This window comes from Papilio machaon, chromosome 22 (assembly GCF_912999745.1).
Source record: "Papilio machaon chromosome 22, ilPapMach1.1, whole genome shotgun sequence".
NCBI classification, from domain to species: Eukaryota; Metazoa; Arthropoda; class Insecta; order Lepidoptera; family Papilionidae; genus Papilio; species Papilio machaon.
This window is the reverse complement of record NC_060007.1, coordinates 4,841,200-4,854,556: the sequence shown is the minus strand read 5'-3', so window position 1 is coordinate 4,854,556 and position 13,357 is coordinate 4,841,200. Positions and strand designations below refer to the sequence as shown.

Genomic DNA, 13,357 nt, shown 5'->3' with positions numbered 1-13,357 from the left:
ACAAACATCCATCCATCCAAACATTCACATTTATAATATTAGTAAGATATATAAAATCAAAGTTAATATTTCAAATAGAAACATTCGTTTAAAACCACATATTTTATTATTTTGTTTTAATAAAAGTTTATAATTGTAAAACAAAGCTGAAAATCATTAATCCAATGAAAAATTACGAAATAATCTTACTACATTTAACCTATAACAAAACAAAACTTACTCGGTACAATAATGAAACATACAAAAATTGTTAGCATATATTTCCTAAAGATATTTCTTTTTCATTTGTCATATGTGCGATTTCTTAGCGCCTTTTTATTCAAATTAATTCACAAACGCCATGAATCGTTTTAGCGCGAAATTTACAGCGTTTTTATTAGCTTTTTATTCGCTTTTTCCGTTTTTTATGACGTTAACAATATACTTTCATTATGTTTGTATCCAAATGTTTCACTTCACTTTTTACATAATATTGTTTTGTTGCCGAATATATTTTTATTTTTGGGCTTAATTAACAAAAAAGGAAATGTGAACATTTTTAAATACAGAGGTAATGTAAATATACAATGTAATCTTACTAATATTATAAATGCGAATGATTAGATGGATGGATAGATGTTTGTTTAAAGGTATCTCCGGAACGGTGCAACTGATGTCGATGAAATTTCGCATGAATGTAGAACACAGTCTGGAAAAACACATAGTCACAATTTAGTTTTTTTTTTATTCTGCGCGTAGGGAGTCGTAGCCGACTGCTAGTAAAGTAGTAAAAATAATCAAACTAAATTATGACACCTCACTAGTGCCCCCCTGTGAATATATATTTTGGAATGTTCGGAAAGTAATTTCGTTTTTATTTCTATTTTCTTTGTTTATTTCTATGTTTGTTTCTATTTTCTATGTTTATTTCTATGTTTAATAATGCCTTTATCAGCACCAACCAACCTCCCAGGACGTGGTACATCTTCGTCGAAAATTCAAGAATCCTAAGTCGAGAAAAAACGAAATGACTTTCCGAACGACCTATTAATTAAATTGTCAGAAGATCTTTCTTAGACTGTAGTAGTCTTATTATACTTTTTTCTTTTAAGTGATTTGCCATGTCTATGGAGTTTTTACATACTTTCTGAAAGGACTTACCATAATAGCAGCGTCCCTAACAGCTCAGATAAGCTTGTCGCACTATAAATTATAATAGCTCAATAGCGCCCCCCTAGCTAACAATGTTAAAAAATGTCACAAGATAAAGGTTGAAAATTGATTGACCTTCAGAAAGTAATTATTAGTGTATGGAAATGAAATAGAAATAAAGATAAAATAATATTTATTATACACTTTTCCATACGAATGTAGTACTAAACATTGTCCAAATTTCATTTCGTATATTTTTAAAACGAGAGATTTTCAATTATTATCTATGAATTCGTTGGAATAACTAAGATGGTCTGAGTAAACAGTTGGAGTTCTAAGCCGAGTAAAGAATCAAGGCGTTGATATAGATAAGGGGGAGTTTCATGAATTATTTACGTCTTTCTGCAGGTTTCGCGACTCTCCGTATGAAAGACTTGTTTAATGGAATTTTTATTGAATGGTATATTGGTATTCTTTAACTCTACATCACGGTGGAGATTTTAAAGTGAAAGTAAACGAAAATTCTTAGAGTTTGCTCTAAAACACTGATACAAAAAGCGGCATATCTTTTTGTACTCTCACAAAATAGAACAAGACATGTTTTTAGGGTGTTCCGGAAATATATTACTCAAAAAATTAAAAAGCATAGTGCAAAAAACAGTTTAATTGAAAACGAAAAAAAGCTTTTTTTATTTAAGTGCATGTTATTTAAGTTTCTGTGAAAACCTCATAGTGCGTAAAAATAATTTATCAAGGTTTAATATAATCTGAATAATAGTTTAAGAACCAACTCAATTAATATATAAAACCTCGAATTATTTATTCAACAGATGACGTTAACAGAAAAAAATATTATTTTAATATGACATTGTTATGAAAACAAAGCAAAATTTGCGTTAATTGATCGCTTTCAGTGAGCGACGAGAGCGGACAAATTAATTAATCTTTTTGTTCGATATTCAAAAATTACAAAATTATTTTTACCATCACCAAGAATAGTTAAAAAACATTTTCAACCTTTACTAATTGCAATAAGGTTCAATTGATAAAACAATAAGTTTTTCAAATGCAAAGTTTACGTTTGTTTTGTATTGTTAAGGCATGTTTACACAGATGCAATATGTTTGCGTTGATTTTAATAAATATATAAATAGTGGTAGGAAATGTTCTTGAACGTGTATAATATATACCGGATTGGTCGCTTATAGACCAGCAAGATGCTGCCCATCACATTAATATTGCTCGTTGTTACGGTAAGTTTTTTTTTTTTAGTAAAACTTTTCTCTCAAAATTAGATTAATTTTCATAGCTTACTTTGATTGTACATATAAAATAAGTATTTTTTCAGCAAGGGAAAGCTTTAGTCATATTACTCAAATAACATTTTTAAAGGACAGCACTGAATATCAAGGTAGAAAATATCTTAGGATATTCAAAAGAATTAATTTTAAAAATAAATATAGATAATTTTATTTTTTTCATTAGTTTAAGTCTAGCCATTTCAAAGCGTACTGGCAGCTTTTTAAATGAATTATACCTTATTGATTATAAAAAATAAATATAAAAGCATGCGTAAAATAGAATTTTGAAAATAAAGAACGCGTATAAAATTCAGATTTAAGAAAACAAATCTTGTACAAGAAAAAAATACATTTTTATCATCAATATTTTCTCTCCCACATCATCGAGCTATCAATAACCGTTTGCGACGAATATTTCGATTTCCATACAAATATGTTCGCGGCCCGAATCAAGCACAATGCGTATTGAAAACGAGGATTTGCGCCTGACATGTTGGTTTGCAAATTACAGATAAAAAAGCAATTTTCTCTCTTTATTACGAATTGTAAATTATTTCAGATTATTTCACAAAATACTTTTGTAAACAACGTTAGAGTCAAATACACTGTATTTGCTTTTAACAATAAGTTAAAATGAGATAATTGTATTAAACAAAATCGCATATTTAAATATTGTATTTTGAATATTTACTTCTCGCTTAAAAAGTTTGTTAAAGCGCTTCGTACACAAGCCGATCGTCGTAAGAAAAGTCGCTCAGATTCATATCCGATCCGATTCGATCATTCTTTAGAACTTTTACCACCCATAGGGCTGGACAGAAACGCCACAAGTCCGCGAATTACACAGTTTTAATTATCACACGACAATTAACTTTTCTTTTATAATATTATTTTTATACATGGTATCGAAATATCTTGTTGAATTTAATAAAAGCCTCTAGATGTTATATTTAGTATAGTTCATATTAACACATCAATCCACAGCTCTATGAATATGTAATTTCTATAAATATTCATGGGCGCGCGAATCTCTCGCAAGAACTGTCTACTGTGGATTACTTACCTTACTCTTACAATTTAAACATTACCTGTATAAATAAATACTAATACAGATAGTATTTTAGACTTAGAATTTACACAGTTTTCAATTTTGCGGATGAAGGCATAATATGCTATTTCTGTATTTTAAAGATAGGCAATAAATACATCTGCAAATGCGGATGTCTATTTGGCAACGGTCACTTCACTATTTTTACAGAATTCAGGTGACCACTTGCTGGTTTACTATTTTAAACTGCAATTTTTTAAAAGCTTTGATAATCCGTAAAGATATTTTTAAGAATATCAGTCTTGCAATAAACAAAACAGATGTTTTGTTTTTTTACCGTCGAATGAACCCTCTAAATAATAATTATTAATAATCGATTTCAAACCAAGAGCTAATATTTGTTTCTAATTGACAGTCTTTGCAAAGTTCATTAATCAATAGCAAACATTGGCAGTTGGCTAATCCTTGGTTTGTGAATACGTAAGCCAGCTTCAGACATATCCCGAGGGATAGCCAACCGGACAACTGTCACCGCTTAATTTTGCTAACTGAAATAACAATTCCTTGAACCGGGATTGTTGTTTCAATTAGCAAAAACAATATTTGACGTAAATATTTACACCTTTGTTTATTTTAACCTAAAATCCTTATAGAGGACCTGAGTTTGTACACTAACCATATTTCTGAAGGAAGTGACGGACTTTATATACCTTTATTATCAGAGTTAGATCTTTTGTTATCAAAGTATAGTACAATGTTTACCCCTTATTTTTTTTCTTTCATTATTAACCATACGTAAAACAAGTAGAAAACACTACGAGATTACTATTTTACATGTGCAATGACAATAGAATAGTGGTAGACTAGAACAGATATTTTCTTATTACAGAGCGCATTTGCTGCTCCATCAGTGACCGTCACCCAGTACAACGCCAATGACATCCCACCAGTCCCTGACAATGGCAAACCAAGGTATTACTCCTGTTAGACAACTTACGAATATGTGTCACTCAAAGTCGTTGAGAGGTCTCTCAATGAGGCCCTAATGTAGATTTAGTACGATAAATCTAAGAGCAGTTGTTATTTATAAACATTTACTGTGTATTTCTGTAGTTCAAGCATCGAGAATGCATTCAGCGTTCTGAACGACGATGGCGACTCCAACATCTACATCCTGACCATCCGACAGATCCTCAACGACATGGCCAACCAGGCCGATTCTAAGAGCCAATCGCTCGCTGTCGGTCAGGCCATCGCCCTCCTCGGCGAGTTGGTTTACGGTAGCCCCGGTGACGCTTGTACTGCTGCCGAGGTAAAAGCCCTTATTTTATATTTATTACATGAAACTACTATGAAGATAATGATAGTGGTACTCTAAATAATGGATTTAAGAGAGGTTACCTTACAGAACAAAACACATGTCTAACCTCTCCGTAGAAAAAGAGATGCATTATACGACCTCATAACTCATAACCTTAAAGAAAAATGATTTTTTTTTTCCGTAACAGTCTTACGGAAAAAATGCGTTACTTTTTTAATAACGAATAAAATAGTTCTTGACCACAAACCCACCTGATGGTAAGTAGTGGATGTGGGCTAAGGACGGTACGCACTAGCTATTTTAACTATGCCCATATTAAACATATAAAAAAATGCAAATTCTTCAGTTTCTTCATGTTTCAGCTCATTAACGCTTACACGAGCGGCAACAAGGCAGCCACTCGCGCCGCTCTAGTCAACTTCATCCAGAGCCTAGTCGCCAACATCGACTCCTTTGTCCAGCTCATCCTCAACCCCAACTCCGTCAGATACTCTGTAAGTAGCTTCTTGGTCTGTTTTTTTTTTTTTCTAAGGGTGAGCATGGTCAAATATAAGTGCCAATGGGTTAGTGTTTATCAGGTTAGGAAACGCTCTGGAGATATGTAAGCAACAAAGGAATATACTAAAACTTAAGTAATAATTAAAAATGTGAAAATTTTTTAACTAGATGGCGTTATGAACTTTATTAACTGGCAAAATTATGAATAAATTAATTATTATCACATCAATCCTTTTGTCGACGATGTGTTCAACCAGTGGATTATCTTGACTTATTAAATCTTTACAAAAAAAAAGATTAAACAATGCTACATAACAATAGTGGAAATAAAATCCACCGCATAAATTCCTCAAACACATCACAAGCTTGCAATATATTAATAGTCTCACTGCATAAATCCCGAGACTCCATTTATCTCTGCAACCGATTCCCCGCGCGCAACTAAACTGGGATTTACATTGTTATTGATATTAATGATTTCTTCCACTCTTTGCTAAGCAATGATTAATGATACAGCTTCAACTTTAATCATTGTCTACCACAACTATTAGCTAACTAACGTATTTATTTACATTTAACGATGATATATGAATTATATTGTTTATTAGAAATTGCAAGTTATTTAGACATCAATGCTTTTATAAAAATAATGTATAAAGCTTCAAATAACTTGAAATTTAAAGACACAGCTAATTTTATTTGTTTGTTGTATGTTTCGAAAAAATTAAGACCCAATAGTCAGTTAAATTATTTAGCAAACTAAAACAAACAAATAATATGCCGAGATCCGATCTATGGTTTTGACATTTAAACATCGAGCATGGTACCTAGTCTTCCATTGTTTATTTAACAATTCTTGTTAACTCGTGTATAGAGTGGTAGACGTGGCAATTGCGTGGGAGGTGGCAGAAACTACAACTTTGAAGCGGCCTGGGACTCTGTGCTTTCGGAGGCTGATCCCTTCCTGTCAAGGTAAAGGATTCATAAATAAAATAACAAGAAATAAAAGTTTCGTCCAAACATCGGATTGAAAACTTGAAGTCGAATTGTTAATTCACTTACAAGAACCCAAGATTAAGGTGGACGCTAAATAAATATAAGTAAAGTCGAGTGCTATCTCGTATAAAAAGAGGTAATAAGATAATTTTATACCCATATTATAGTGTAAAATCATGATAACAGAACGAACTTCGCACTTTTTATCTGTTTTTAATGTTCCTAACTTCTAAACTATGTAGAATTTCAATTTTAAACTTACCCACTTTAATTGGAAAAAGATACATGAAGTGTACCGTTTCAGCTTATACAATGAGGAGTACTGCGCTGCCAAGAGGCTGTACAACGCCTTCAACATCCGCAGCAACAACGTAGGCGCTGCCGTCACCGCAGCCTCGTTGTCACCTGTCACTGAAGTCGTACAGAAGGCTTACGGCTCCCTCACTAACGTAAGTCTTAAACCTCTGTTCAACTAAGCGGCTAACAACGCGACTCTGACCACGACTGCTCTTTCTGGTAGCAGTGAGTGTACAGTCAGCTGCATAGGTATAAGTTTACAAAGCTTCAGGAACTTTTATATACTTTTGATTTCAAAAATATGTCTGTTCACTTCCGACTATGTATACAAGCTAATGTCGAATACCCGTATACTTATTAAAACCGAAGTTCTGCACAAGTTTCTAAAATTTTGTAAATTACATTTTGGAGCTGACTGTACCATATCCACTTGTGCGTTCGTGGCTTTCATACAAATAGCAGTCGCAGATTTTACAACGGAACCGATAAACAATCTCAAACGTATTTAAATTATTTAATTCAAATTTAACCGATCCAAAAATCGCAATAGCAATAGTAATTCCTAATCTATAATTTAGAGGGTGTTCGAATCATTTTTGTATTCCCTCGGATCTGTTTTAAGGGTCAATATTAGGATCAACCTGTAGCAGCAAGGCTCTGCTTCATGCATGTAAACATGTATTGACATTTTCTTTTCTCCTTTCAGCTGTTGCGCGCAATTGGCAACAACGGTAACGTAATTGGAGCCGCCGCTGCCGCTAAGGTTGAACTTTTACGGAGTGTCTAAACACCTTCTCATATATTACAAACATGACATCGTATTACGAACATAACGTCATACTACCAACATGACAAGATGTACAGACATATTGCCAAACATGTCTAACTCTCGAAAATATATTATTTATAATATAGTATATACATATATCGTCACATTATTAAAGTCAATATTATATTTTGTATATTGTATACTGTATATAGCAGGAATATTTTATCACAAATATTTATGTAAATCTAAATCTTATAACAAACAACGACAAAGGCTTTTTATTACGGAAATTGAGTATTTTTTATTTTTATTTACTGAAGATTTCCAATAAAGATGTGTCCTTTCAGTTTTGATGGTTTGTTTTATTTTTGTTAGTCTGTAAATTATTTAGTAAATATAATATTGAATTAATTTCTTTGTCTCTTTTATCTTTACCTTTTTTGGTGACGAGAGGGTTCCAAGGATAACATGTTTTTTGGTGGAAAGACAAGGTTATGTGCAATTTAACCCACTGAATCCCCCTCGGTGGTGAACCTCGAATGCAATAGAAGTGGGTTCCGGGATCTCCAAGGGACGCACCGGAACCATCAGTACTTAACTTCCTAGGAGAAGCTGTACAGTGGCTTAACAAGTGTTACGGCAACATGACCCTATGTCACCGTCTTCCCTGGATCTTTTACCCTCACCTAAGTATGCACAAAGTAAATTATAAAAAAAAGAAATGTTCGACCACAATTTGCACAGAAATACAAAAATGTTACAGTCTTAATCCCTTTCAATTTTTATCATTTTTAACACTTCGGTAAAGTAAACCTTATATATAACTGGGGTGTGGCCCGTTGGATATCCTTAAACATAATTTACATTACATCCTACGTTACATTATATATGTACATATATTTATGTACATCAGGCCCTAGCTGCGAACTTTACAAGGTGTTAAATCATGTAAGCTTAATATTGAGACGGCTAGGCGGGTCGTGAGCAATCCTTTAATTTTGTTAGGACTTCATACGAGTCGTACATCACTGTAATTCGTAGAATTTACGAGTCGACTAAATTACATTTTCTGAATAAGAACACACGAGATACTTTTTAGATAATATTCCAAGTAATTCTAAACGTGTATGTCTACTGTCAATAATTATCTGTGGCCATATCATGTGGCAATTTCATTACTTTACAGGACAAGCAATTAAATTGTTAAGAAATCTTGAAGGCACTATTAAAATATGAAACACTCGATAGATAAAAAAAAAAAAAATTAAATTAAGGAAATGTTTGATCAAATGAAGGAGCATTTTTTGCCGATTATACTTATATTAATAAGTCATACTGAGCAAAAATGTACTTATCATTGTCTGATCTATGACCACAGATATCGTTACCTCATTTTTATTTAAGAAGAATGAGCGAGATGATTGTTTACCATAAACTCGGGTATGTGTAAAAAGGCTTGTGTTTAACGTTTTTAAATAGTACCTAAAATCATTTTTTTTATTATCCTAAGGTGTAAACCGAGCGAGCGCCAAAATAACAAATCGACCGCCCATGGACATCCACAATTGTAGATGCGTTGCCTACCTCTAATCGACGGAGGAAGAGACGCACAGAAATAGAATATTGCCCCTTCCTATGCATCCTCTCCTCTGTCAAATTCATTTCCCTATAAGAGAAGGGTGGAATGGGAAAGAGTAGTAAAGCTACGTAATTAAAATCTTATTACTCTTAATAATACATTAAAATAATGCCGCATAATAAATATAAAAAATCTTACAGTTATAATAGAAAGGATACGATTTACTCGCAGCATACCGCTTCTGAACCAATCAAAACTCTTAATGCCTTAATCCATTGAACAAATTAAATCTCGCTGCAATCCCGGCTGCAAGATGGATCGCAATCAAGATGGATAAGACTTTCTTGTTCTTACTTGAACGTAAATTAAAATGCTTGCGTCTTGCATTTGAAATGCTATTTACAATATATTATAAATTATAAACCACCTTTGTACAGAACTGATCTTAATTTCCATTTAAATGGAAAATAATTTAATTAAAATGAATAATTGAAATCAGTGTATATAACTCTTTGACAATAAAATAAACCAATTCCTGTCAGGTATCCAGAAATAAGTATTCGGTTGATAAAAAATATTGTATATAGTGGGTAGATTATTATTAAATTCAGTCGATACGTAACTGTTGTTTGATTGAGACATCCCGTAATTAAAATAATATTTAACAATTCCTACTCGAATATTATTCATTAAAGTATGCTTGTGATAGAAATGTTTTGGGTTCATTGAAATTTTAATATTTTGCAAAAAAATATCAAAAAAATTAATTTGCTAATGAATCATCTTACTACTCATTCATTAAATTTCAAATTAGCATGTTAGGAAAACAAAGTGATCATATTACGGTTCCCTTTTTCCTTTCGAGGTACAGAACCCTAAAAATGATAAAATAGTAAATTTCAAAGCACTAAGTTTGACCTAACATATTATTAAGTAAATAACTATTTATGTTCTAACTATTCGAACTTCGTAGTATATTACATAGTTAAATAGGTACAAGTAAATTCTTCGGTCCCTAACTACCGCCAGTAATCCTGTTAGTGCCCAGCAGAGCGCGTGAGTTAATTACGAGCTTTGGATTGAACAAGATTTAACTATACAATATTGAGATACAAAGAGATAAAAGCTTTCATATTTGTGCATTAATTGTATTAATATTTTTAAATATTAAAACAAGGAATTATTAAAATATAAACGGGCTAATGCTTTAGAAACGTAATAAAGGAAATTACATCATGTAAGAGAGGACTATAAAAGAAAATTTAAGTGCGAAAATGATGGTGAAAATTATGTAATAATTTAAATACTTCTATGAGGGACTAAAAGCATTATTATTAAAGACAAAATAGATTTAAATTCGATTATAAAGAAGGCAATAATTGTATAAAAAAATAATTTTCCATCCATTTCTATAAAATTCAAGGCGCTTTTGAGGAAGATATGTTATTAAATCACAATTTAATTTAATCCCAGTTGATGTGTAGCATATAAAAAAATAAAACACCAAACAAATCAACCAAGATTTTTAATCAGCTCCTTGAGATATCTGATATCTTTCTTATCGTGAATTTCTTCCTCTTCATTGTCTATTGGAGCGGAAGTTCTCGACACAACTCTGCGACCAGGTAGCTCCATTATAAATGATCTGATCTGTATTATTACATCAAATATAAATACTAAAAATCTAGCTATCAACGGTGTTTCCTTCCATCTAGCACTATGATCTAAGACATCTAAGGCCCTTCACACACAAGGCAACGTAAATCTTCGAAATCCGGCGATTTAGACGCTAAGCGATTTACACAACTCAAAATCATAGAGCTTCGGGCACAGCGCCCGTCGCCTATAGTTAGTAACTAGTCGTTCGCAACCTGTTTGCTAATATCGTTGTGAGAAAGTGCCACAATTTTCAAGATGACGCAATTCTAGAACTAACTAGTTGACATATAGTTCCTTTACCTGTCCTGACCTAATAGACGACTGGCGTAGACGATTCAACGTTGTGTACACAGCGCGCATTCTCGCGACGTAACTATGCGTTAATATATTCATTGATTTGCGTTACCTTGTGTACGAAGGGCCTAACTTTATCGTTTTGTTCATTGGATTTTTTGCCCTTGTTTAATCTAAAAAGAAAAGTAGTGCCATCCAATGTTTATAGCTGGCTGGACCGAATACAATTTTTGATATTTGCGTGACGTAAAGGGTTTAAATTTTTTAAACTTAAATAGTAGGTCCAGCTACTTCAATTCTTCGCGAGATTCACTTTCATGATAATTATTTGAGGAAACCTTATTTATAATACATGGTTTAAACTGCAGTTATTCATTGTAATGTCACAATAACTTGAAACTAAATTATCACATACCTTTTGGTTGACAGCCCTGAAGTTCTGGAGTAACTTCAGAGACGATCTTTTTTCAGTCGGATGAGATATTTGATAAAGACGAACAGCTCGATGAAACTGCAATATATAAAAATATATTCTACGTAAATATTTTCCTAAAAAATAATGTCGAAATATGTATCCCAATATACAGTGTTTCTTAGATTTGTAGGAGTAGGAGATTTTTAGGTAAACGAGCAGTTAATCATCTAATGTTTATTGATCCGATACCCATGGACTTCTACATTACCAGAGGAACCGCAGATGCGATGTCCGTCTTAAGGGAGTTATACGCTCTATTCTTGAAGGCCCCTAAGTTGTAACTGTTTGGAAATAGAGCTGAGGACAGGGCATTCCTCATCCTCAACGCAGTTGTGCGCCATTTATATACACAGATGCAAGATAGACGTCTATCAAAATATATCATTCTCAGTCATACGGCGACCGAGCGACATTTACTCTTGGTCTCCGCGCCAAGGTGTGTTAGTGTAATGAGTGTCAACTTACTCTTTCTAACAAACACCATGTATCCCTATACTGCTGCAAGAAAACCAATGGCGTCAGTATAGACGCATAGAGTGCCGCCTCTCTGTCCAACAGGTCCTCTCCCTCTGACATACCGTGGATAGTCGCACGGTACTTGTGTAAGAACGCCGTATTCGCGTGGTCTTTATCGAAACTATTAAAAGGATAACAATAGTTATATTCAAGAAAAAAAGGCAACAACATAACCTACTATAAGAAGTTCTTGCCACACTTCTCTGTTCGGTATTAGGTATATCTTGAAAGGGTTAATGCTAGAGTAAGCACTACATGCATAGTATTTTTACGTAAAATCCAGATTATTATCCAACAAGTATTTACGCGTAAAGGCGAAGTATACAAGGTAGTTCTACGTTTATTTAATATTACTTACTACGGCATTATTGCATAAACACGCCTCACTATATCCCTTGGAGTGGACTTGACACGACTGCATGTATCTGCCATGTCATCCTGCCTCTTAAACAGTCTGTTTTGACGTCTGTCGGTGGTTGCTGGTTCAGTTACTTCAGTATTCACTAGCCACACCCCAAACACATTTGACGACTACAATAAATAAGAACGAAAGAATATCATATTTTCTAATTTTACGCAAATCGAATAGATGAAAACAGGAAGGGTTTTTGTTGACAATTTAAGGTAGTCAATTTTACCGTAATTTTAACCATAACTTTGTAATCCACCGTCAACAAGACTGAACAAAACATTAATGATTTGTGATACGAATTCATTACGTCTTTTTTAGTTACGGGTTCTATAATAATTTCAATAATGTAAAATTCTCTTTTTAAGAACATTTTAAGGCATTTAAAAATTGTTTGCACTTACCAAGAGAACTAAACACAACAATAAAACACGCGATCGTAGCCCCATCGCAGAAATTTTGGTTTACTCATGATATTAACATTATAATTTTTAATATTTCACCCAACACCAAAATATACAAAATAACTTATAAAATTACAAAAACGACATGTTAAATATTTTTTGACTCAAGTCAATATGTCAATTTGACATCGGTGCAAAAGGTTAAAAAAATACGACTTTTCTTGACTTTGTCGTAAAAATAATTACTTATCTGTTCTTAATTTATAATATATTATTAGATTATTAGATATTTAATCCAAAAGTATTTTAAAAGAAATAAACTAAGAGCGAAATAATGATTTTATCTCTACTTCTAAATAATCCTCGCAATAATATAAACTCAATTCGAACGTAAACAAAAATGTCAGACATTCCGCAATGACGGATGGAAAGAGACTGCCGCGAGCAGCAGCGCATGCTTCCTTAAAAAACCTTTTGTGAGACTACCCCTAATAATCCTTCCGTTCCTTAATAACTTGAAAAAATACACATTGTTTTAAGTTATTTTTATACATTTCATAACTATTACCTTACCTTAAATATCCACCACACAAACAAAAAGATTTCGGTAATCGAAACACACGGCGGCGTTAAGTTCCGCGTCATATTACTACAAAAAAA

At 32.8% G+C, this 13,357-nt stretch overlaps 2 protein-coding genes across 2 annotated transcripts; one reads left to right on the top strand and one right to left on the bottom strand.

The window, feature by feature from the left end:
* Nucleotides 1-2,296: 2,296 nt before the first annotated feature.
* On the top strand, nt 2,297-7,523 carry LOC106708218 (fibroin light chain). The gene is made up of 7 exons (XM_014499695.2): nt 2,297-2,384; nt 4,370-4,452; nt 4,594-4,792; nt 5,164-5,295; nt 6,174-6,271; nt 6,600-6,744; nt 7,299-7,523. The coding sequence occupies exons 1-7, from the start codon at nt 2,349-2,351 to the stop codon at nt 7,377-7,379; spliced, it is 774 nt and encodes a 257-aa protein (XP_014355181.2). The 5' UTR covers nt 2,297-2,348; the 3' UTR covers nt 7,380-7,523.
* Nucleotides 7,524-10,452: 2,929 nt separating this feature from the next.
* LOC106708209 lies at nt 10,453-12,790 on the bottom strand. The gene is made up of 5 exons (XM_014499686.2): nt 12,698-12,790; nt 12,243-12,415; nt 11,834-12,005; nt 11,309-11,404; nt 10,453-10,590 (listed from the first exon to the last, which is right to left on the bottom strand). The coding sequence occupies exons 1-5, from the start codon at nt 12,740-12,742 to the stop codon at nt 10,453-10,455; spliced, it is 624 nt and encodes a 207-aa protein (XP_014355172.2). The 5' UTR covers nt 12,743-12,790.
* Nucleotides 12,791-13,357: the final 567 nt, after the last annotated feature.

What these genes read in the sequence shown, in the direction of transcription:
- LOC106708218 (XM_014499695.2), top strand. Translation starts at nt 2,349, where the DNA reads ATGCTGCCCATCACATTAATATTGCTCGTTGTTACG. An exon ending in ACGCTTGTACTGCTGCCGAG is followed by an intron (nt 4,793 to 5,163) that starts GTAAAAGCCCTT and finishes TTCATGTTTCAG; the next exon opens with CTCATTAACGCTTACACGAG. An exon ending in CCAACTCCGTCAGATACTCT is followed by an intron (nt 5,296 to 6,173) that starts GTAAGTAGCTTC and finishes ACTCGTGTATAG; the next exon opens with AGTGGTAGACGTGGCAATTG.
- LOC106708209 (XM_014499686.2), bottom strand. Translation starts at nt 12,742, where the DNA reads ATGGGGCTACGATCGCGTGTTTTATTGTTGTGTTTAGTTCTCTTG. An exon ending in CATGGTGTTTGTTAGAAAGA is followed by an intron (nt 11,405 to 11,833) that starts GTAAGTTGACAC and finishes TATATATTGCAG; the next exon opens with TTTCATCGAGCTGTTCGTCT. An exon ending in TCAGGGCTGTCAACCAAAAG is followed by an intron (nt 10,591 to 11,308) that starts GTATGTGATAAT and finishes GTAATAATACAG; the next exon opens with ATCAGATCATTTATAATGGA.